This window comes from Microtus oregoni, unplaced genomic scaffold (genome assembly GCF_018167655.1).
Source record: "Microtus oregoni isolate MIOR12 unplaced genomic scaffold, Mior012 000003F_ref0000135, whole genome shotgun sequence".
NCBI classification, from domain to species: domain Eukaryota; kingdom Metazoa; phylum Chordata; class Mammalia; order Rodentia; family Cricetidae; genus Microtus; species Microtus oregoni.
The window spans coordinates 20,880,199-20,904,877 of record NW_024543062.1 but is presented as its reverse complement, the minus strand read 5'-3'; the positions used below and the strand labels follow the sequence as shown (position 1 = coordinate 20,904,877).

The 24,679-nt window shown below is 51.8% G+C and overlaps 2 protein-coding genes and 1 long non-coding RNA gene across 5 annotated transcripts in view; 1 reads left to right on the top strand and 2 right to left on the bottom strand.

Annotated features, from left to right (window-relative positions):
- Tmem120b (transmembrane protein 120B) overlaps positions 1-1,621 on the top strand; it is a 37,556-nt gene extending 35,935 nt beyond the window's left edge. The window contains exon 12 of one of the 2 annotated variants that reach the window (XR_005973840.1): positions 268-346. Coding sequence is in view for 1 of the 2 variants with exons in the window: in XM_041646864.1 (XP_041502798.1) it covers positions 268-381 (114 nt within the window). In the remaining variant the exon portion in view is untranslated. Of the gene's footprint in view, positions 1-267 lie in introns of both variants that reach the window. The other variant, XM_041646864.1, reaches the window with a different exon arrangement.
- A 176-nt stretch (positions 1,622-1,797) lies between these two features.
- Rhof (ras homolog family member F, filopodia associated) lies at positions 1,798-16,038 on the bottom strand. Its single transcript, XM_041646878.1, has 5 exons — positions 15,694-16,038; positions 15,335-15,422; positions 4,213-4,322; positions 3,998-4,132; positions 1,798-3,215 (listed from the first exon to the last, which is right to left on the bottom strand). Exons 1-5 carry the CDS (start codon positions 15,829-15,831, stop codon positions 3,051-3,053), a joined length of 636 nt encoding a protein of 211 aa, XP_041502812.1. The 5' UTR covers positions 15,832-16,038; the 3' UTR covers positions 1,798-3,050.
- A 1,267-nt stretch (positions 16,039-17,305) lies between these two features.
- Positions 17,306-24,104, bottom strand: LOC121444941. 2 transcript variants are annotated; one of them, XR_005973843.1, is made up of 5 exons: positions 23,790-24,104; positions 23,642-23,665; positions 21,904-23,444; positions 18,199-18,255; positions 17,306-17,688 (listed from the first exon to the last, which is right to left on the bottom strand). It is a non-coding gene; the product is annotated as an uncharacterized LOC121444941 (long non-coding RNA). The 2 variants fall into 2 exon arrangements; XR_005973842.1 differs by lacking the exon at positions 17,306-17,688 and having other exon boundaries at positions 17,816-18,255.
- Between the last annotated feature and the right edge of the window lie 575 nt (positions 24,105-24,679).

Sequence of the window (24,679 nt, the reverse complement as noted above, 5' to 3'; positions counted from 1 at the left end):
CTGGGGCATGAGAGGAAATAGTAGGAAGGAATTCGAGAGGTCGGGGGGGGGGCCCTCAGTGTTGTTGAATGAAGGAGGGTTACCCCACTTTTCCAGAACCCCACCTGCACTTATTCACCTACTTCCATGCTTTGCTGGTGGCTCCTATGGCTTTGCTAAGGTTGGGGGCTGAGGTTAGGCAGGTTCTTCTGCAGGGGAATTGACTCTAGCTTCTCCTTCCTCCCCTGCCCCGGGCATTGCTGGGTGCTGCACGTCTGGATGGACCAGGTATTTGTGCTGGCACTCACCTTCCTCATCCTCTTCCTTGGCAATTTCCTGACCACACTCAAAGTTGTGCACGCCAAACTCCAGAAGAACAGGAACAAGACAAAGCAGCCATGAACCTCTGGACCCTTGTGCCTGGGAGTCTTGGGACTTAAGACTGCTGGGGATTCTGGTCAGCACCCTGGCTGCTGGTCACTGGTAGCCAAGGGCAGCAGCATCTCAGGGGCCAGCAGCATCACTGGGAGCAGGGCCAAGGCCCTGGTCCCTGACCAGACATGAGGAATGTGAAGGGCACCTTTGCGCACAGTATTAACTTGCCCCGGCTCCCTATTTATAATGTATTTAATGCTGGGTCTTCCCTGCATCCCTGGAATCCGAGGCCTCTGCAACTCTGTGTGATGGCAGTGGCCATATCTGCGTCCGTCTTCCAGGGAGGGGCAGAAAGCCTCAGGGAACCCCCTCTCTTCCTACTCCTGTCATTTGAACCCCTCACTGGGGTTTAGATGTGCCTCACTGGGGTTGGCTTTAGCTGACCTGCTATTTACTGTGTCCCAGGCACCTGTGGAGCGCCCTTCTCTGGGCCACCCCCTCTCCTGGGCCACTACCTCTGTTGTAACCCTCCCCCCCCCCAGCCTCTCCCCCTCTGTGGTGAGGGAGTATTTAAGTTCTCAGAGAACCTGACTGTCTTGTCTCTTGCTTTGTGTTTCCTGAAACACCTGCCTGCTGGCCACTGGGGGAAAGTGGCACAGCCTACTCAGGATCTAGAGATGTCTTCCCCTTGGAACCTGAGGTGGCAGGGTTTTAAGGATGGTCTCCACCAGAGGGCGCCAAGCTTCTGGGTTGTTTGCGGTCCAGTGGACTCCTGGGGGTTTCTCACTGCTGCCCTTCAGCCTTCCTTCACAGACTTGCTGTGCGACCTTGACATGGGCCCTAGACCCAGTGTGACTAGAACTTAAGCCATTTGGAAATCATTCATTCCCTGCCTCCCTCCATCTCTGAGAGTCTTATACGTGTGGGAAGGCCTGTGCGACCCTGTGAGATCCAGGCAGCAGCAAGAGTGGAGGTGCAAACAGGTTCAGCTGAATGTTCTGTCCCTTCTGACCCATGGAGGTCCATGTTCCGACCCATGGACCTCAGCTGCACGCTCAGATCCAACTCCACAGCTGGTGTCCTCAGACATGCTTCATTTGGTCTCCACAGGAGTTTAAATTTCTTTAGTTATGTGATAAAAATGAGATCTCGCCTCCCCCACATAAGAGTCCAGATTTCTGTTTACCTTACAAAAATGGAAAGACCTGGCAACATTCCCAAGGGGCAAGATCAGGCACCTGCTCATGTTTGCCACAACCCGCCCCTCCCTTCATCCCTGCCCTACTTCTGTCCTTGGTCTCCTGTCCTTGGATCACCTGGCCTGCCCTCTGCAGGTACCCAGGATTGCCCCAGGTTAGGAATCAGCAGACTTTTCCCATTAAAGCCAGACTATAAGTAGTTCAGGCTTTGCTGGCTAGCCCTGTGGTAACCTGCCATTGCACAACTGTGGCAGTTCAATAAAACTTTATTTACAAAACAGGCAGTGGCCACGTATGGCCCACAGGCTGTGGTTTGTTGACCCCTGCCCTACATCATAATTTATCTACAAGGCCTTGGATTCTGAGAGACCAAGAGGTCCTTGGTTAGCTCTGCAGGGGACAGCAGGGCCTTGGGGCACTTGCGGGGAAGGGGGCCAGAAGTCCCTTTCCTTGGCAACCTGACTTTGGGGGCTGAGTCAAGAGGTCCTAGGACAGATGAGCCAGCCTAGGCCATGGTTTCTTCTTGAGAGATGCTGACTTCCTCTTGGGGGCACTAAAACCACCTGGGAAACTTGGCTTGAAAAGTTCTGAAATGCAGAGTCTAGACCTTCTGGAAGGAATTTCAGAGCTCAGGAGTCTTGCTGTTGTGGACATTGGTGGTCTGCAGGTCAGTTCTGGAAGGAGGCAGGGACAGGCCATTCCTGAGCCCCGCATCCTGGTAGAAGCAGACACTGAATAGGGTGGGATGATGACCCAGTCCTGGCCGCTTACAGATGGGGATGGTCTAAGGGGAGAGTCCATTCGCCTGAGGTCCCTGATGGGGTGCAGGCACTGTCCATTAGGAGTCCCCAGTGGAAGTCAGTTGCGGGTTTGGAGGTGAAATCTGGGGTAGGGATCGGTGGGAGGCCTGAGTATATTTTGACCTTTTAAGAGATTGTTTCTTCTTCCCCTGAACATGTGTCTCAGGCTAAGACAAAAGTCTTCAGTGTGGTACAGCAGGAACAGCTGGTGCCGGCTCATGTCCGGCTTGATGCCTGTGTTCTCTTGATAGGATGTGGCCCTCGGTTCCTGACGGGAAGGAGGAAGAGGCTGGAGGATGTAGCCGAGCTATCTCAGGAGCTCAGGGAGGACAGAGGAACGGTGGCCTTGGGACACTTGGGAACAGCAGTGCACATCCACACTTGTCCACACTCTTTGTGCCTTTCTGAGCTTCAAGCATGAATTGGCTTTGGAAAGGGAAACACGCATGGCTGGGGCAAGAAGAGCTGTTTCGAGGGCCCTCCTGCAGCCTGGGAACAAGTGTCAGCCCGAGGGGAGAGGGACACTGGTAGGTCTGGCATCTTCATTCACCATCGAACCATAGCATGAACCCAAAGGGACAGTTCCAGAATGTTCCAAGAGTCTAGCCCCAGTGCTCTGACGGGATAAAATCCCAGTAGGAGCCAAGGCCTGGGTCCCTAACCCGGACAGCTCTGCTCAGGGCTGTGCACCCCAAGGTCACAGCAGCAGGCAGATCCTGTGCTTTTTCTGCCTTTGTGCTTTCTTCAGGGCACTGAGGGCCACCTTGGCAGCTTCCCTGAAGACATCTTCCACATTCTCCCGAAACTTGGCGGAACATTCCAGATAGAGCGCAGCTCTCATCTGTTCGCAGGCACTCAAGCCCTGGGGGGGAGGGGGGCGGTATTAATCAGATGAGGGCCTGATGCCTCCTGGCACCCCTCAGAGTCTTAGGAGTTTGAGCTAGCTTTGGTTCTCCAGAGTGGAGAACTCACTTTGGTGGCCAAAGTCTGAGTGCTGGCCAGTTTGGTGTTTGCATGGCTGGGTGGAAGAAAGCCCTTGCTGGCCCCCACCTGTCCTCTCCCAAGCTTTCGACAGAGGGGAACTGAATTCTGATATTCCGAGAACTGGGGCTAATCACATCTCAGGTCTGTTCCAAACTCAACAACTGAGTTTGCTGGTTAAGTGACATAATAAAAACCTTGGCTTTACTATTATTAGTCCCTGTTCCTCTCTATTTATTCGAGACAGGGTCTCACTACCTAGCTCTGTCTGACCTGGAACTTGCTATGTAGACCAGGCTGGCCTCGAACTCAGAAGAGATCCATCTGCCTCTGCCTCCCAAGTGCTGGGATTAAAGGCGTGTGCCACAGCCACCCAGCCCTAGCCTATTTTTGTTTGTTTTGTTTTTTCGAGACAGGGTTTCTCTGTGTAGCCCATAGACTGAGCTGGCCTCAAAAGCTCAGATCTGCCTGCCTCTGCCTCCTGAGTGCTGGGATCAAAGGTGTGCGCCTTACTATTATTATATTATTATTATTATTATTACTTTGGATGGCTCTTAGACCTTTGTTTGCTTCCGCTCTCCAACAGCCTGCTAAGGCTCTCCAGTTGAGAAGACCAAGGCCTGGGTGGTTTCTGGTAATGGTTGTTCAGGGACCCTGGCCCACCTGTGTGTAGGTGATGGGCTCCAGCTGGGCTGCCCGGAGCTTCCGCAGCTGCTCCTTGTCCTTCCTCAGGTCTGTCTTGCAGCCGATGAGAACCACGGGGGTCCCTCGGCAGAAATGTGTTACTTCAGGGAACCACTGAGGAGGGAGAAAGCAGGGTATCAGGGCAGAGGCCACCCTGGAGCTGCCCCTACTCTCAGTGGCAGGCAGGACTTTACCTTGATGAGGACATTGTCATAGCTGGTGGGGTTCATGACGTCATAGCAGATGAGAACGAGGTGTGTGTTCTGGTAGGACAGGGGCCGCAGCCGATCATAGTCTTCCTGCCCTGAAACCAGAGGAGTATCAGAGACATGAATCCCTGGGCTTTGGTGGGGGGATGAGCGCAGGGCCTAATTTCCTCATTTATAAAATGGACAGGATAGGGAGAGAGGGACTAGATTGTATGCCATCAAAGCCATGCGCTCGGCTGGAGTGATAACAGAGAACTGTAAGCTGTAGCCTTCTGCCAAGGGTGGTGTACTCCCCTGCCTGCCAGCCTGGGACTCGGATCTGGGGTCTTTGCCATTTAGATGTCTCCCAGGCCCAGAAGCATGTGCTGGCTCCAGCCTCCTTGGTTCTGGGGCAGCTGCCTGGATTCCTTCTGCCCATTCTTGCAAATGCTAATGAGTTAGGAATAGACACATCTATCACCACATCTCATGGGGCAGTTAGCTCCATTGCACCTGGTGCCCACCAGGGGACACGTGACAGTCCCAGACACAGCCCTCCATAGGCCCAGGCCAATCAGAGCCTAGAAGCTGGGCCTAGGTGTGGCTCATTCTGCTTTTGTAAAAATTGGAGGTAACTCAGTTTTTAAATTTGTATTTATTTTGTTTTTGACATTTTTTTTCCCTTGGGTTTTCGAGACAGGGTTTCTGTGCAGACCAAGCTGGCCTTGAACTCAGAGATCCGCCTACCTCTGCCTCCAGAGTGCTGGGATTAAAGGCGTGCCTCACCACAATCCAGCTTGACATAGGATTTTACTGTGCAGCCCTTGCTAACCTGGAACTTGCTGTGTGGACCAAGCTAGCCTCAAATGCACAGCTATCTGCCTGCCTCTGCCTGGGTGCACCTGCACCGGCATACATCATGCCTAGCCACAGGAAATTTCTCTGTCAACAGTTTTAAACTCCCAGAGAGTCTGCACGGGAGAACCCAGAGAACCTTCTGAGCTTCGGTGTTCTTGTTTGGCTCACTTGCTTGATCTGTCTCTGCAGTTACCCTGTAGTAACAGCATGCATGCTACCCACATTGCTCTCCTAGCAGGGTGCCTCAGAACAGCCTTCCCTTGCTTGTCATGGTACTGGTGCCAATCCCAGCAAGCCCCACCAACCCCGTCATTGTTCCATTGTGAAGTCAGAGTTCACCCACTTCACCAGAAAGGTGGGTTTTTCCTGGTCCAGGAAACCGTCAGGATTACACACCCCCTTGAATCACCTCCCACAGTGAGGAAGGAATACCTAGAACTCACTGGTGACCCTCAGCCGCCTCTATGTAAACGTGATGTCCATCTCTTACAGGAACATGGATGTCCAGGAGGCACCCATCCAGCCTGTCCCCATGTTTCTGGGCGGTGCCAGCCTGCACTCAGAATATGCATGCTCGGTCTCCCATTGGTAACAGGGCACAGGTTCCCCCTCTCTCTTGCCTGGTCTTACGGCCTCAGTGAGCTCCACCAAAGCACAGCTTCTAAAGTCATGGGCACCATAGGCAGGTAGGACACAAGTTCAAACTTCAGCTGCGTCCCTCACCTGCTGGGTGACTTAGATAAGTCACCTGTGGAACCTGAGTCTCCACCTGGAATATCGGCATCTTTTAATTTTTCTATTTTTCAATTTTGTAAAATTTTATTGGTTATTTGAGAATTGCTGTTTATGTTTTTCATTAAAACAAGTTTTAAATTTAAATATATTTTGGTTATAATCTTCCCTTCCAATTCATATGACTTTAAGTCTTCTCAAAAAACGAGCAAAAACCCAGTACAACAACACCCCCAAAACCAAGAAAACCACCACGCCCCTACAATTAAAAAAAAAAACCAACAAAAAACAAAAATTGAACTGTGACCAAATCACACAAAAAACCCGTTGGAATCCATTATATATTATTCAACTTCTGCACACTAGGCCCATCCTGGAGGGGTTGATACAGCCAGTGCCACTCTGTCGGGGAAAATGGATTCCCCTCTCCCAGCAGTTCTGCGTGATGGGTCAGTTAACCTTTACCCTAGTGGCTACGTTTTCATTCCTTCTCTTTTTTAAAATTGTCTTAATTGATTTACTGGGGTTGGAGAGATGGCTCAGCAGTGAAGAACACTTGCTGCTCTTCCAGAGGACCCTGGTTCTGTTCCCAACACCTACCTGGTGGCTCACAACTACCCACTACTCCAGTTTCAGGGGACCTGACACTTTATTCTGATAAATAACAAGACACACGTGCACATAGTGGAGGCAAAACACCGATACACATAAACCTAAACAATTTTTTTTAAATGAACTTATTTTGGGGACCGGAGTGGAGTGATGGCTTGGTGCAGCACTGGCTGGGAGGATCTTTCTTGCAGAAATCACCCAGGTTAAATCCACAGCACCCGACTTTTCAAATTGACTCATTTCATGGGGATGAGTGTCTTGCCTGAATATATGTTTATGCGCCATGCATGTGGTGCCATAGGAGTCCAGAAGAGAGGGCATCAGATCCCCTGGGACTGGAGTTACAGATTGCTGTGAGCTGTCATGTGGGTGCTGGGAATAGAACTCGGGTCCTTTGGAAGAGCAGTCAGTGTTCTCATTCACTAAGCCATCTCTCCATCTTTCGGTTCTGTTACTTTAAAAGACAGTCTCACTATGTAAGCCTTGGCTGACCTCAAACTCAGAGATTCTCCTCCGCTCTGCCCACCAAGTGCTGGGATTAAAGGCGTGTGCCACCAGACTTGCCTTCCTTACTTTTTTTAAATATGTATTTGTGTGTGTGTGTGGCATGTGTGTATGTGGGTTGTTTTTGAGACAGGCTGGTCCTGAACTCCTGACTCACCTGCCTCTAACTTCCAAGTCTTGTTGACATTACAGGCACATATGAACCCATACAATTAGGGGCATGGAAAATAAAACCTGCCCCATGGGCCTGCCACCAGCCAATATTCCTCTAACGGATGGGGTCAACAGTATGTGCCAGCCATCATGACAGCTGGGCCAGGAAAAATACCCATGCTGTCCTTCAGGTCCCCTCAGCATGGGATAAAGGGGCGCTTGACTTTGGCCTCTCTTCCCCACTACAACTAGGAGACACCCTTTGTGGGGCATCAGGGCACTGGCTCAGGATGTTACCCAACATATAACCCTATGCAGTCTTCTAAATCTCTGCCAGTGTCTTTTTTTTTTTTTTTTTTTTTTTGGTTCCTGTTCTGGAACTAGCTCTTGTAGACCAGGCTGGCCTCGAACTCACAGAGATCCACCTGCCTCTGCCTCCCGAGTGCTGGGATTAAAGGCGTGCGCCACCACCGCCTGGCTGCCAGAGTCTTTCTAGGCCTGTGTGTCCAGCTTCCAGCCCTATGTGATTATTTGAATGTCGACTAATTAACAAGAAAAAATTGAGTCCCGTGGTTCGCTAACTACATTTCAAGTGATTAATTGCCACACCAGGCTGGCGTCTGTCCTACAGAGTGCCCTGTGCACAGCTTGGATCTGTCTGTTGCTTGCTAGTGTCCCCACCCCCATGACATCCTTTTAAAAATACCAATGGCTTCTTCCTTTTTTTCCGAGACAAAGTCCCATCATATAGCCACAGCAGTCCTGGATCTGACTACTTAGACTAGCCTGGCCTTGAACTCACAGGGATCTGCCTATCTCTGACTCCAGAGTGCTGGGATTAAAGGTGTGCACCACTGGCACCCAGCAACCAAGACAACTTTTAAAAGAAAACATTTAATTGAGGGCTTGCTTACACTTTCAGAAGCTTAGTTCCTTATCGTGGTAGGAAGCATATGGCAGGTATGATGCTAGAGAGATAGCTAAGGGCACATCTGATCTGCAAGTGAGGACTTTGGAAACCTCAAAGTCCACCCTTAGTGACACACCCCGTCAACAAGGCCACACCTCCTACTAACTGGGGACCACGCATTTAAACATATAAGCTATGGGGGCCATTTTCATTCAGAGCATCACAATGGATATGAATGTTTTGCCTGGATATATGTGTGTGTGCATCATGTGTGTTCCTGGGGTGTATATCGATCACCTGGAGCTGGAATCACAGGTGACTGTGAGCCACTACGTGGGTACTGAAGACCTGAACTGACTCCTGTACAAAGTAAGCACTCTAAACTGCTGAGCCATATCTCCAACCCCAGTGTACGATTTTTCTTTTTTTATTTAAGACTTATTTTTTATTTTATGTATGTGTGTGTTATACCATGTTTTTCTTGCATGTACATCTGTGTATCATGTACATGCAGTGCCCACAAAGGCTAGGAGAGGGCATCAGATGTGAGCTGCCACGTGGGTGCTGGGAACTGAGCTTGGGCCCTTTATAAGAGCAACAAGTGCCCTTAACCGCTGAGCCATCTCACCAGCCCCTAGTTTAAGTGTTTGCCATTCATCGCTAAAGGTTCTTTCCAGGGGCAGAAGAGATGGCTCAGAGGCTAAGAGCACTTGCTGCTCTTACAGAGGACCTGGGTTCAGTTCCCAGAACATCACTGCCTGTAACTCCAGCTCCTGGAGATCCAATGCCTTCTTCTGGATTCTAGAGGTACTAACACTCACATATACATACCCATGACCACACACACACACACATGCACACATACATACACACTAAACATTAATTTAAAATAAAGAAAATACTTGCTACTCTTGGAGAGAACCCGAGTTCTGTGCCCAGCACTCACATGAATCAGTCATCTGTAACTCTAGTTCCAGAGAATCTGATCCCCTCTTCTGACCACTTTAGGCACCAGGCACATACACATGTCCTGCACATACACACATGCAGGTAAACACTCAGACATAAAAATAATTCTTAAAACATATATGCCCTTAATTGCAACCAAGGGAAAGTACAGCTACAGTCAACCTAGTATCTTTGGATCCTCTCTCCACAGAAGCAACTTCTGCTAGAAACTTTCAGAAAGAGCTGGGCTGCACGCCTTTAATCCCAGCTCTGGGGAGGCAGAGGCAGGCGGACCTCTGCAGAGATCTACAGAGCTAGTTCCAGGACATCCAGGACTGTTATACAGAGAAACCAAAAGACACAAAAGAAAAGAAACATTCAGAAAGAGACACTGTATCTGTTCTGAACAAACACAGACCTCTTGTCACGTTTCCCTAAACAATACAGGCAGTAGCTCTTTACATAGCACTGATACTGTATCCTCAGTAACCCAGGGTAACTAAACGGGTATGTGTAGGTATGCCATATGGATGCTGTACCATTTTCTCTAAGGATCTTGAAGTTGAATCTCAATGGATTTTATTACCAACGGGGGTAGCATGAGGGTCTTGGAACCCATCCTTTGGGAGTACTGAGGCATCCCTCTACTCAGATTCATATACAGATGAGATTCACAGAAGAGAAGCAACTTGCGTAAAGCCACTGAGTTAGGAGGCAACCCCAAACCTTCTAAGTGGAATTAATACGAATTAACAGCTTTTATTTTGTATTGTGTAAAGACAGGCTCTGGGCCTCTAAGTTGTAGGTGGGGTTAGGGGTGGTGAGCATAACTCTGATACAAGAAACACACTCATTCTCTTCCAAAATTTTGCCTATAGGGTTCCATGAACAGTTTACAAAATGAGGGCCAGGTACCACGGTTTTCCCTGCATGCAGACTGATGTGGGTTCAGACACCTCCTCTGACAGGTCCTCCCTGCTCTCAACATGTCTTCCAAGCGTGTCCTATTCTGCTTGTTTCAGACAAGTTCCTTAGATGCGTACCTGTTGTGTACTTTCTCACCTGAAGGCAGGGCACCCTGTTAGGGCAGAGACCGACCATGTCTCTCTCCTTCATTCCCGGCCCTCAGCAGACATTCAGGAAATACTAGCTAATTGTTGGCAGCAAAGATGAGAGATGCGCTGGGCTGAGCAGCTGCAACTCAACCACTACATTAAAGAGAGGGACCTGGTAGAGTCGAGGGTGGAGTCGGTGGCTGTGGGCTGGAGGAAGAGGAACCACAGTGTGTTCAGAGTGTTCACACACTGCCATTACCCTCTTCCAGAAGGTTCTCTTAACAGTTTGCAGCTGGCTGATTTTCTCTCTCTCTCATTTCTCTATGCAGAAATGTCACCTCCAGGAAACCTTTCACAACCACCCGGAAGCAATGGCCTCTTGCTGTCCCTCTATCCCCTAACAAAGGTTTTCTTTCTCTTTCTTTTTCTCTTTGTTTTAAGATACATCTTATTATCTGATGTCACATTACTTTTCTGACATTTGTCTCCCACCTCCAAGTAGGGGGCCACTGCAAGTCTGGGAAGCCAAGTGAGCACAATAAAAATTGAGTGAGGGAAGGGAGACAGCTAAGCCCAGAGCTGTCCCCACACAGCCCTTTGGTGGGTTTGGCATTTCACTTCCTGACCCAAGACAATCCAAGCAGCACCCAGGTGGTATGGCTGAGGGGAGCTCCCTGTCAAGGTCACAGTTGGACAGTGCCAGACAGCTTGGTCCCCACTATCAAGGTCATCTGCCTGCCCAGACACTCTAAAAGCACTCAGAGTCCCCCAGGAAGCCTTTTCCCAGTAGGAATGAAGCTACCTTCAGCCTCCTTATCTGTGACTGGAGTCGTAAAAGCAGGCGAGTCTTCATGACCGTGATCACCATGCTTAGTAAGAGTAACCCTTTTCTCTGAATGTTTATCCTGTCAAAACACTGTTTTAAAACTTCATTTTGGGGGCTGGAGAGATGACTCAGTGGTTAAGTGTACTGGTTGCTCTTCCAAAGGACCCAGGTTCAAGCCGGACGATGGTGGTGCACGCCTTTAATCCCAGCACTCAGGAGGCAGAGGCAGGTGGATGTCTGTGAGTTCGAGGCCAGCCTGGTCTACAAGAGCTAGTTCCAGGACAGCTAGGACTGTAACACAGAGAAACCCAGTCTTGAAAAAACAAAATAAAATAAAAACCCACCACCACCAACAAACCCCACTAGTTTATTGAGTTTCTGCATTGGCTTCTTGCAATGACAGACCATAGCCTATCAATAAAATAAGCCCCTTTTTCCTCCAAAGTTGCTTCTGGAACACTAAATTAGGACAGCACCCCAGCCCTGGCAAGTTTGACAGGGAAAATGGTGGCAGCTATCTCAAGAAAAAAGAGGTCTTTGTGAGGAAATGGGGAGCCAGCTTAGACCCCCTTTCCTACTCAGGCTTGATTCTGTCTGACCTGACTTCTCTCAGGATTCAGCTTAGGCCTTTCATAAACACAAGGAATTTGAGCAGGGCAGTGGTGGTGCACGCCTTTAAACCCAGCACTTGAGAGGCAGAGACAGGTGGCTCTCTGTGAGTTCGAGGTCAGCCTGGTCTACAGAGCAAGTTCATGGACAGCCAGGGCTACACAGAGAACGCTGTCTTGAAAAGCAAAACAAGAAACAAAAAAGGCAAGGAATTTAGGTTCTACTGCTGCATCTTCCCTGCAGGGTAGGTACCAAACACCCTCCATTCTGGAGCCTAGCACTTTCCTTCCTAAGTCTTAATTCCCTTACCTGGGAAAGGGGTGACAGGCTCTGCCCTGACTTGGGAAACAAAAGGACTTGAGGGGGGGGCAGAGGTGTAACCACTGCTATTGTGGTTACTACTGAAGCAGAAAGTTCCAAGGTACGTTAATGGGTGCAATTCTAACCCCTGAATCTCTGAACCCCTTAAGGAGGCCTCCCACCCACTAGATTGGTCTGTTTTCCTATTTTGCCCATGAAGATGCCCAAGTCACCTGCCCATAATCTCCTTAAGCATGCTGTGGTCAGAGTTCCTCTGAAGTGCCATTTCCCCTCAGCTAGCAGTTTTTGAGGCAGGTGGAAGTGAGGCCGGCCCTCCACCTGACGTTTCCTGTGGATGGGGCTTTCCCCACTTGACCGTGTCCCTTTTCCGGCACAGGGTTCCTGAGTCCTAGAGCTGTGTTGGAGACTAGCATGTCATCAAGACACAGTACCCCCGAATCTCCTGGAGGCCAGGAGGTGACCCATTTTGACCAAAGCATAGGTTAGAGGTGTGGGCAGCATGAGAAGGGGAAGCTGCTGAAGGAGGAACCCACTCTTACTGGCTATGCTAGGGCCCCTCTGCCCCCTTCCCTCCCTAGGGACAGGAAGAGACAGGGAAGTCCCGTCCTGACATGCGACCATGGTACCTGACTTGGCTGGCTCTAGGCTGGAGTGGTCCCGACACTAGGACCATAATGCCCCTCTGGTCTTGACCCCTTGCTTAGAAGCTGTTGTCCCCCAATTTTCCTATCTTCTCTCACACAGCTCCCCGTGCTTCTGTGCCCCTCTAAGACTAGATTAGCCTCTCTGGGTGTTTTCTAAACACCCCCACTGCACCATGACACCACCCCTCTGCCTAGCAACCTTCTGGCCTCACCACAGCTTCCTGTCTGAAGATGTCAGGGCTCAGGGGAGGCTACTAGAGCTGTGAGTGCTAGGGCCCCACCCCTTCCACCTTCTGAGCTTGGTAAAGGTTGTGGTGTCTCTGCTTCCGCAGGATGGAAGCAAGGAGCCAGACAGGCCTTACATGTGGGGCCCGTGGGCAGTGACGTAGCGTTGCCCATGGCTATCATTCCATTCGGGGTTTGGTAAAAAATTAGCTTTCTGGGGTCATTCCTGTTCCATAACTCTGATTATTGCCGACTGGGGAGGCAGGCCCCTCTCCCCAGTTCTAGAGCTTTCTATGGCATTTTCCAGACTCATTTCTAACTCAGGCATTGCCCTCACCCCGGAGCCTCCACTTTTCTCCAGTCTAGACAGTTACTAGCCATCACTTTTTTCCACAGTATCCCAAGACCTAGCCACAGGTAGAGCTGACTCATCTCCCCGATAATGAGTTCACTTATCCCACCACCACTGCGAGAGCCTCCTCCTGACAAACACTGCGAACACACATGAGCCAGCCTCATGCTCACTGGCCAGGGAATTTCCTCTAGCCATTAGGACTTCCCCAGTCACTCTTGAGTGACAGATGACATGCCACTCTTCAACACAGCTCTAGGACTTAGGAATCCTGTCTCAGAAAAGGTACAGTGGATAGTCCTTGAGAGGGTAGCTAGACTCTCCACACCCTACAGTAGGAGCTGGGGCGGAAGCCATGAGTGAGTGAGTGTGTGTGTGTGTGTGTGTGTGTGTGGCTACCTCAGGCGGCTAGAAGGGAGGCGGGAGAACTAGAGGGCAGCATGGGCTACTAAGCATATCTGAGGCCAGCCCCAGGAACAGAGACTCTGTCTTGAACAAACAAACTCAGACTGAGGACTGGGGATGTAGGTCAAAGGTAGAACTTAGTATGCACAAGGGTCTGATTTTTCAGCCCTAGCACAAAAGAAATCTAAATAACAGTATATGCAAAAGCTGGGCAGTGGTTGCACACACACTGAATCCCAGCACTCACATGGCAAAAGCAAGGGGATCTCTGTGAGTTCAAGGCCAGCCTGGTCTATAAGAGCTAGTTCTAAGACAGGCTTCAAAGCCTTGTATCAAAAAACCAATATATATTCAGCATATACATATCAGTATATGCTGAGCCGCCCAAGAGCCAGCCGCTGTGCTGAATGCTGTGTCTATGAGTTTTATCTCACTCTTTTGGCTATTTTAGCTCTGGTTAAAGATGAGGAAAATAAGACTCGTATGCCCCCAATGTCGCAACTAAGTAGAACCAAGTCAGGGTCCTGGTCTGGCTCCAAGTAGGTACAGAAAGTTGCAGACACGATCAGCTCGCCGTAGCATCATCTCAGCCTTCTGAGGATAGCCCCTGGGCTCTACCTCCATCCCTGTGCAGCTGCATTCAGAACCCTCTAGATGACACTCCCGCCTGACATGTACTTAGGGCATCTTCCTTTTTCCAGAAAATGCCCAGAATGGCCTCCGCTCTGGTCTGATGGGGGAAACAGTCCCAAACAAGGAACTTTGGGATGTGACAGGAAAGACTGATGGCAGAGGGAGGAAAAAAACAGACTTCCCAGCCTCTCCTGGAACTGTGAGGAGGCGTGCAATACTTCTGCTCAAGCAGTACTTCCCCCAAAGTATGGTCAACGGGCCTGCCCCTCCCTGGCTCCCGGATCAGAGGCCTGTGAAAGTAAGTCTCCCAGACAGACTTTTACTGCTCTTGGAGCCACACCTCAGAATTCCTTCCTCACACACCTGGGGTTGGAGGAGAGGGAGGGCAGAGAGCCTTAGTGGGCCACTCAGAGGAGCTGGAAGTCTCCAATAGAACCTACTACAGAAATGAGGTAGTCTGGGGCAAGAATAGCTCCCCCCCCTTGATCTTCTCCAGGTGGTGGTGGGGTGGGGAGAATGCCTGGATTTAGATTCCATTTAAGACCTGAGACTCTACCTCACACACACAGGGATAGACTAGCAGGGAAGGGGCTCTCAGTGACAGTGACGTGGTTCCACTCAGTCACTAGACACTGAGTCACCAAGATGGGTGAGGCTCCACCTGGTTCAACCTTTACCCTGCAAATGCTCATGGCACCCCAAAGGGAATCCCAGTATTCATGCACTATGAGCAGAAGTCCACTCTTTGAGGGGCTGGCAGCAGTAATGTATTTTGACCCAATTCTTAGACCTTAGGTTCTTTCCTAAAGTTGTCTGTTTTTTCACAGAAAAACCAAGAAAACACAAAATGGATTGTAGCCCTAGGATCCCAGAAGTCAGGGACACAGGACCTTGGGGTCTCAACAAAGACAAGCCAGCCATAGACTCCTGGAGTCACAGCTGAGGTCTAGAGCTTGCTAACCTCAAACTACGGGGCCCAGAAACACAGCCCATTGGAATCCAAGCCCCGGGGGACTCAATCAAAGACCACAGTAAGGAATTCTGCAACCCTAGGAGGTAGAAGTACAGCCCACGTTTTCTAGAACCACAGGAGAGGAACCAGGCTGCAGAACAGAACATAGCTTTGGGGGGGAGGGGGTGGCTCAGAGTTCACCTAAACCTATTATCCACCTCTTAAAGCTGAGATGGCAGAGGTCCTTTTGGCTTGCAGGGCCTCCCAGCTAGCCAACATACTACAGAGACCTTCTGGCATGGTAGGGTGTCAGGAAGGGAATGTCCCAAGAAGGCAGGGGAAACCCTTGGGGATGACCAAGGGGACCCTTTGGGCTCTGGTGCACTTACCAGCTGTGTCGTAGAGGTTCAGGGTCACCTCCTTGTTGCCCACAGTCACACTAGCCGTGTACTTCTCAAATACCGATGGGGCATAGTGCTGTGAGAGAGGGGTCGGGTTGATCCTTTAAGGAATGTAAAGGCGGACCAGACAGATCCCTCCCCCACAACTGTCTAACACCATCACTCCATCCAGCTCAGACCTGGCAAACCACTGGGCTCAGCCCGGGAATTCTTGAAGGGCTGCCTGAAGGAGACACCCAGGACTCCAAGGTCTAGACTCTGGGCCTGGATCCTGGCTGGAGAATACCCCCTTGTTCCCCGCGGTCCTAAGCCCATCCTCACCCTTCCTGCCACCTACCGGGCCTCACCTCGGGAAAGGAGCCTTGGCAATACACCATAAGCAGCGACGTCTTGCCGCAGCCACCATCACCCACGATCACTATCTTCAGCTCCTTCCTTGCGGAGCTGGGGGCAGCGGCTGGGACCGGGGCACCTGGGGCGTCCATAGCCCGGAGCCCGCAGCGCGCTGGATGCTGCGCTCTGGCCAGAGCCCAGTTGAGTGACAGGGTGGGGGCGGGGCTGCAGGGCGGGGCCACAAGGCTCCGCCCTCGGGCAGCTGTCGCCACCTCTGCCAGGCAGCCTCCCGGGTTCCCCTCGTTGCCACAATTACTCTCTGCTATGTTCCCAGCCCTGGGTGTTTGTCTCTTAGTCCCCGGGGAAACGAAAAAAAAAAACAAAACGGAGGAACCGGATGCTGAACCGCAAGCGCAGCGCATCCCCTTCACCACGTGTGCCTGCATACCCCCAGCTCTGTTAGATTCGTGGTTTCTGCCTCTTCACACTGACAGCCCTTGATTGGCAGGCCCCGCCTACTAGCGAGGACTCTGATTGGACAGCTTCCCCCCCCCCCCCCCCCGTAGACTCCTTAATTGGGGGCTGGCTGTACCCGGCAGCCAGGTTCGCATCCAGCCCTTGCAGCTAGTAGGCCAGTATGGCCTGTTTTCCTCTGGGTTGTAGTCCCTCGGGTCGTTCCCGAGAAGACACCAGAACGTGAGTTGTGTGCGTCCACATAGTTTGCGCCTGGCCCTCGTCAGTGTGGGAATACAGGAATTCTGCTCTCTTCCCGTCCCTACTCGGGTGTTCTGTTGACCCGCACCGTGGAACCGTAGCGCTCCCTGCCGGGAAACGCCTTCTGCAGTGACTTCAGGTGAACAGCCTATTTCCAGGACTGACTCAAAATACATAGGTAGTATTGAGCAAGGCTCAGAGGGGTGAACCCAAGTGACACTGTCGTGACTCTGACAGGTCGAGAGCACCTGGCCCTTCCGTAAACTTTGTAAACCTATAGTCCCCATCTCCACCAAGAAGCGTTCTGGTGTCCTCTGGCTCCGTGTCTTTCACCCCAGGAATTCCACTCCCATCACCATTCAAGTAGCTCTTGGCCGAGTGCTTAATACAAACAAGTACTAGGGATACAGTTGGCTGATGTCACTGTGACATTTTCCTGTTACTATGAGCTGAGGATCTACTTCCAAAAGCAGGCCAGTGGTCAGGGAGTGGGATCCTTGCAGCCTGCCAGCATGAGTGTGAACCTCCAACCTGGAGTTTGGCAGGGCTCAGGGATCTTCTTGACCCTCCCCACCCAGAAGATACCTAATTTGCAAGTTCTCCGCAAGCACTCAGGAAATTTCGCTTTGTGGAGTAAACTACCGACCAGGGAGGTTCCATAAATGTCAGGATTTCTTCTCGTTTTCCCCGCCCCCTCCCCTTTCCGCCAGGAGACGCAAGGCAAAGCCCTACCACCAGAGGGCAGCAGCGACCGCTTGTGGAAACTCAAAAGCCAACCTGGACCGGGAGAGTGGAAACCTGGATCAACCTCCAGCTTTAGGGCAGAGGCCTCTTGTCACTGGATCAAGGAGGGCCCCTTAGACAAAAATTCAGCAAGTCGTTCATTCCTTTCTTACAACTTGTTTATTGAGAAGAAACCATGTTCCTGCCTGTGGGGGAGGCACAGTCTGGAGGAAGCAGTTTGACAGGAGTTCCCAGCACCAGTGAGATCAGCTAAGGGACCAGGGAAGGCTGTGTTTGTTATATTGGGTACAGTTGGGCAGAAGATGTGCCAATGGAAGCAGAAGCGGTGCCCAACTTGGGCACATGTACTGTAGCTTGAAAACCCTCTTCAGGTTTCAGTGGTGAGGGGGAAACAGGCCCAAGGGGTTGTCAAGGTAACAGTTATATCAGGGAGGGCCTGACTGTTGGTTAGAGGGGAAGGAGGGCTGGCTACAAAGGGTCAATAGATGATTCCTGTCAAAACCAGGCAAGGGAGGAAGGGCTGCGGCTATATTAGTGGCCCTTTGAGGATGCTTAAAAAAAAAAAAAAAAAGACAAAAAAAACCTTGGCAGTGGTGGGACACATCTCTAATCCCAACCCAACACCCCCCCCCCCCCCCCCCCCCCCCCCCCCCCCCCCCCCGGCAGAGGCAGGTGGACCTCTGAGTTCAAGGCCAGGCTGGTCTACAAGAGCTAGTTTCAGGACAGGCCACAAAGCTACAGAAGAATCGTGTCTCAAAAAGCAAACAAACAACCAAAACAAAAAAGGAGGGACAAAGCCGGGCGTTGGTGGCGCACGCCTTTAATCCCAGCACTCGGGAGGCAGAGGCAGGCGGATTTCTGTGAGTTCCAGGCCAGCCTGGTCTACAAGAGCTAGTTCCAGGACAGGAACCAAAAAGCTACGGAGAAACCCTGTCTCGAAAATCAAAAAAAAAGGAGGGACAGCAAGCCAAAGGCAAGGTTCCCCAGAGAACATAGAGCAGGCCACTCCAGGGTGGAGCACACAGGTGGGGGTGGCTCGGAGGGCGTTGGGACCCACTTACCTTTGCAAGGATTCCAGGTTTCTTCGGGCTTGGTCCAGAGCCAGGGAGGCTGGCTGGCTACATGTGCCAGAGGAGAAAATTCACTTAGAAGGAAAAAGTGCTTGTTCTGCTACATATAGCCAAGAGAGGGCTCCCGACTTTCCACAGATCCCCGAGACCTGTGTCTGCACTCTCCATCCTCAGAGAAAGTCTGCAGGAGGCCTCAGAGAGGAAGTGACTGAAAGCGAATGATTCTGGCTCAGGTGGGTTCAGGGTACCTGCCGCTACTGGTTTCAGCCTGCCCTACCCACCCACCCCAGCTTCAACAGGAGGCTGGCAGAACCCCAGGACTAGCAGGCCTGGAGTGCTGGATTTGGACCCAGCTCTCATGGTGATGGTGGGGCTGGATCTGTGTAGCTAAAAATACCCAGGAATCCAGCCAGCTGCTGTTTAGAGCCTCCTCAGAGGTCAGGCCAGGCCAGGCCGGTCTAGCTGAGGAGATAAGACTCACCCACACAGGGTGGCTTATTCCCTCACCAGCAATGTTCTGGGGGCCCTGGGTCACTCTCTGATTCTCCAGGAATTCCTGGAAAGTGTAGGAGAGGGAGAGATTCCTTCAGTTGCTTCTTGCCACAAAATCCCTCAGGGAGCCACAGGATGGTCTCGGGAAGACTAAGCCACAGAGGCCAACAGGGAATGAGTCAAGGACAGCAGAGGCAGGGTACCTTCAGTCTTTCAGGACAAAGTACAAATTTGGATGGGAGAGGCTGAGGGCACCACTCCCCTACTCAGAGGCCCCATAAATCAATTATTTAGCTATCCAAATGTAGATGGTATCAATAGCAGTGAGAGATAAAGACTCAGGTTCTACTTAACAGATAAAGGGGTGGGGGGGGTGTGAAGTCAAGGTGCCTAGGGGTGCTATCTTAGCCTCTGGTCTAGGCAGTCTTCCTCCAGGTCCCAGCTGCCTAACAGCTCTAAGGAACCAGTGGAGGATGGGCAAGTCATTTCTAGAGGCCAGGCTGGAAAAACGGCTTAAGTTGGGCACAAAGGATTGTGGTTCCAGCCTGTCAAGAGGACTAGCTGGGACGTGGCAAGACCCTCTTCTGTTAGAAATAGCCCACACGGTTGTTCGACTTCCCCTCCTCCTTTCCACCCGCAGTAACTTGCCTGAGAGCATAGAACAGTCTGTGAAAACACTGGGGGCAGGTGATGGTGGGGTGTTCCTAGCCATCTTGACTACTGTCTCCACAAGAGTGTCTAAAAGGTCATATTCCAAACGAGGGCTCCAGGCCAGGTGGAGGAGACGGAAGGGGCGGGGACACGGGAGTCTGTGTAGTGAAGCTAGTCCAGCCACCTCCCAGCTCAGGCAGTCCTTCCGCTGGCGTGGCCCTCTCTCAGCAGGCCAAAGCAGCCCCGCCCCAAGCTCAGTGGGTGACCAGTGGGCGGGGCACCCCTCAAGGCCAGGAACAACAGCCGCACAAACTGCTCCACCCTACTGCCCAGGAGGAGATAAGGGGGCTAAAGAAAGAGAGAGGGAGAGGGAGAGGGAGAGAGAGAGAGAGAGAGAGAGAGAGAGAGAGAGAGAGAGAGGGAGAGAGAGAGAGAGGGAGAGAGAGAGAGAGAGAGCGCGAGCCCGAAACCGGAGGTGAAAGAGCTTGAGGTGGAAATGGGTCGCCAAGTTGGCCCTGTCACTTCTGTCTTTCCCTTTCAAGATTCACACCACACAGTTTAGCACCTAATTGTTCTCCAAAGTCTATAGCCCTCCAGGGTACAGCTGACACAGCGCGACTTAGTCAATTACTTAGTCTGAGGCTGGAGGAGATAAAGACCCCAGACCCAAGGACTTTAGCCAGAAAAGCAGGTCCCTTAGAAGGACCAAGTGGCTTACAAGGTCCGTATCAACCCAATCAACTTAGAAAGTGCTTTTCCTGCCTTTTCCCATTCGGGGCGAAGAGTTCAGCCCTCCCAGCACAAAGCAAGCTCACCCAGAGCTGGAAGCCTGGCCCTCGGGACAGGCGGGAGCCACAGACCACTCTGGTTCCCCGCTATCACACAGCTCTCTGACAGTGATGGCAGCAGACAGCTGGAACGGGAGGGTGCCTAAAATAGCCCAGACAGCTGAGCAAGGGGGTTGTCAGGGGCCCAGGCTCTGGGCTGAAAACCCAAGATAACCTGGAATCCTGTCTGCCGTGGCCTCAGAACCTTGGGTGAGCTGTTTCTTTTCTTGGGGTCACTAGTGGGTAACCCTGAAAAATCGTGATCCACTACAGAACAGCCCACTGAACCTGAACAGCCCGGACTGAAAACCGCACTGAAAGAAAAACAGCTGGCCGCCTTCCCAAGCAGAGCCAGTTTTCGTTCTCCTTTGCCTGGAGGCTCCGGCACGTGCTTAAGGAAGTGGGCTGGCGGGGAGGAGCCCAAGACACAGCCCAGCCCCCACCCACGCAGCCACTCCCAGCAACAATCCCTATCGTCCCGGAGGCCAGAGCAGGAGAGAGGCCCCCTTAATCGCCATTAATCCTCCCATCAACCTTTTCCAGCAGTTATGATCCTTTTACGGGGGTGGGGAGGGAGGGGAACGGAACACGACGGCACCACTGGTCCAAGGTCACTAGCTCACAGCTGCCAGGCTTCAATCATCCCCCGACTGGGCACTAACCTGCCTTCAACAACCCCTCCATGAAGCCTGCCAGGCTCCCCAAGCCACACTCCAGCACTCACTGTGGGGGTGACGAACAAGGGGAAGAAGCTGGAAGCTTAGGCCAAAACAGGGGGAGCACCTGCAGCCAAAAGGCTCATCAAAGTAAGAGCTAACTAGGAGCACTCTTGTGGGGGTAGGGGTCAGAGATCAAGGGCCACACCACTTTCAGCTGTGAAGTTTCCTGGGCCTGAGGAGGGCTAGCCAACTGGAGCTACACAGATGGAGAATATCCCAGGTGTTACCTAGCAGGGAAAGTCTGGAAAACTGGCAGTGCCTGGGACCCTAAGTCTTAGATGCACCTTCTGAATGAGACACGTAAGAGCCAGGCACAGTGAGGTTAAATGAGTTCCCCTTCTGACTTAGGATACCTGCCTAATTTTTGCAGCTAAGGAGACGGCTCGCAGACCGTGTTGAGTATGCACGATAAACACTCGTAAAAAGCCCGTCTGCTTCACAGCCAGCTTTGTACGGTTCTAGAAGCCAGGCTATCAACAACCTGGCCTTGTTGGGAGCTAGAAGGCCACTGTGAGAATCCAGGAAAAGTCAAGGAAACCTTTTCTCTGGGAAGGTTGCCTAAGATTTCAGGTTTTTTGGTTCTTTGTCTAGCCAGCAAGCCAGACATCAGGGTGGCTCATTTGGCCACCCTAATGGGACTCAGGAGAAATGGCTGAGGCACCACCGGCAAGCCTGGCAGCAGTCAATGCCTTCAGAAGCTTCCAGGACCTTCCCACCCACCATAAAACACACGACTAGGAAATACTTCGTAGTCCTGCTCTAGTAAGTTGCTAAATTCGGCAGAGAATCGCCCGCCCTAAACGCCTGACAACAGAGGTTGACAGGCGGGGCTGGATGGACCCAGCAGGCCGCCCATTTCACACACAGACACAACCGCCACATCAGCGTGGGGGAGGGGCTGCTGAACCAGCCCAGCGAGTTTGGGGATCCCAACCCGCCCTTCGAAGGCCGCAGGCCAAAGCCCCCTGATGTAGTTCTCTCAACTTGGGAAAAGGGCTCTTACCTACCTTAGTGGGCAAGCTGTCAGTCAAATTAGGCCTGTTCCAGAGGTCCAGAGGAGGCAAGGATTGTCTACTGTGGGGAGAACCGAGACATTACTCCGGGCTCCGGGCAAGACCTGTGAATTCGGACGATCTGTTAGGGCAGTCCCACAGTTTGTAGGTCAGAGAATGGATCGGCCAAACGCAAACCAACAGGGTCTACTAGATAGAAAGGGAGCCTCAGAAGTGCTGCCCCCCCCTTTCCAGCTGACAAGGCAGCCCTCACTCTGGAATGGGTGGGGGTGGGGTGGGGGTGGCTGAGTCACTAAGGTTCAGCCCGGGCGACGAGCAGCAGGAGACGGCTCATCTGCATTTCCAAAGGCCCGCCCTGTCCGCATCCCCTCCCCCAGGAAGGCTGAGATCTAAGGCTTCACCCTCGGGCACTGTCACGGGAGGGGGGGGTTCCCGAGGGGGAGGCCCCAATCGGCTTTCCCAGGCCCCAACCGCCCCCCTCCTCCAACACACACACACCTCCAACCCGCAGAGCTGGGTTGGAGGCTGAGCCCCTGGCGACCAAGTAAAGGGACTCAGGCACCGCAAGGGCCTCTATCCCAAAGTGGGGGGACAAAAGGGGAGACCCGCCCCTCCGGCTCGGCTATCAAAGAACGACTGGGGGAGGCAGGGGTGGGTCTCCTGAAGCCGAGTGGGCAGTGAAGGGAGGCTTGGGCCAGCCTCTTAGCCCTTGGCTACTTGGCTTCTGTTTCGAGGCAGAACAGCAGGGACAGCAGCCAGAGCGAGGCCTCGTGCCCTCCTGGGCCATGGAGTCCGGGGCTTCAGCGGAGATCAGGGTCCTCAACCCGCCTCCAGCGGCTCGCCCTGCCCTGCTCCGGCTCCTCCCGCGGCCGCCTCACCCGGAGGCAGGCAGGCGGGCGGGGATGGGGTGGGTGGGCGAGTGCTGGAACTGTGGTACGCGACGCCCCGGAGGCCCAAGGCCCCCAGAGACCCGTCACCAGCATCCCGGGTGCCTTGCCTTGCAGGCTCTTAGGACCCGGGACTGCCTCCCAGCGACAACCGGGGAAAGACAATGGCGGAAGGAAGGAGGAGAGCCGGCCGCCATTAGCCACCGCAGCCTTGAGCAGCCGGGCGGCCCCAGCCTTGGCCCCAACCCGACCCAGCCTGCGGCTCGGCTCAAAACCTGAAAATAAAACTCATGTTTGGGAGGGAGGAGCGAGCGCGGCCGGGAGGACAGGCAGCGCCCGGCTGCAGGCGGGAGAGATGCTGCGTCATGGTGCCAACATGGACGCCGGCCTTTTGTCCTTTTTCTCTTTGGAAGAGCAGGCGAGCCCCGGAGCCCCGAAAAGCTGATTTAAGGGTGCAGAAACCGCACAATCAAATGGGAACGAAACCTTAGGATGGGTGGGATGGTTTCCTCGCTCTTTCAGCCCCTCCATCTCCAAAGCACTTCAATTTCTTCTCTGCCACCAAGGTTCAGACCCGAGGCGAGCCAAAGGGACTATCGCAGACAGCTCCATGGATGTTCCAGGGTACTGGGGAGATGCTCCCTTCGCCTTTGGGGCAGAAGAGGCAAAGGGGTCTGGAGAGTCTTTGTCCCCTCATCCGCCCACTGTCACCGGTTGCCAAACTCAAAGCTCCAGAAACCTCAGCTCCCATCACCTACAGCCCATGGCCTGCTCAATCAAGAGTTCCTCGAAGGGGGCAAAGGCACTTAAATTTTTTTTAAGAATTATTTTAGTTTTTTACTTACCCGCTCAGCCCGGTGCCATGGAGTCTAGAAGAAAAAATTGGGCGGTGTTTTTGGAGTTGTTATTATGAAAAGAAAGGTTTTGTTTTTGTTGTTTTGGTTATTTAGTTGGGAAAAAAAATCTGGGGAAATAGTGTTCTTTTGTTGTTACCTTTTTGTAAGTTACACTCAGTATTTTCTGCTCCTTCCACGACTGCAAACTTTCCAGGGTTGGGCTGGCAAAAAGGCGGCTTCGCTGTGGACTGTTTACTGCTCTGGATTTAGCAATGGTGTGATCATTAAGAAACAAAAGGCGAAAACACGGTCAAATCAAACAAAAGGCAAAATAGCTCACCAGCCATCCCAACCACCATAGAAAATAGCACCGGGTCAACGTAGGTGTTTGGCTTGCACCAGCTAGGACTTGTTTTCCAGTTTTAATCTAGTTTTCAGTGACGGCTTTGAGTCTTTGTAAAGAAAGACTTCCTTTCTCTCAGTCGTCCCCCCCCCCCCCCAGTCGAGAAAAACAGCTGTTTTTCTTCAAAATAGATCGATTTTCAAAGAAAGTGTATACGAGTTACTGGGAAGAAATCGGAGCAGCATCTATTGCTGTAAACATTTTTCAAAAAGCTTGAACTAAAAACCGTAGCTTTATAAAAGCAAACGTTTAAAAGCATTTTAACTGACTTACATCAGACAGAGACAAAGACATACATGCAGATGAATATTCCGAAAATTCAGGACATTTCAGGCGACAGTAACATGAAAACTGCAGTCCAGGAAGGACAGAATGGATTGGGTACTTACAATGTAAAAGGTTTTTAGACAATTTAACAGTAACAGCTCACAATATTTTTTGTTGCTGCTATTTCGCTACTCCAACTATACATTTAAAACATTACCTTGTTAAAAAGTAGTTAATAAGATGACCAGGTTAAGTGTTTAATAGAGGAAATTATATTTAAAAATTTATTGTTCAGTCAAGAGAATACAGATTAAGACAGTTCCAAGCTCTCCCCCCACCCAAGAAAAAAAGAGGAAAAAAATATGTCATTTACTTAG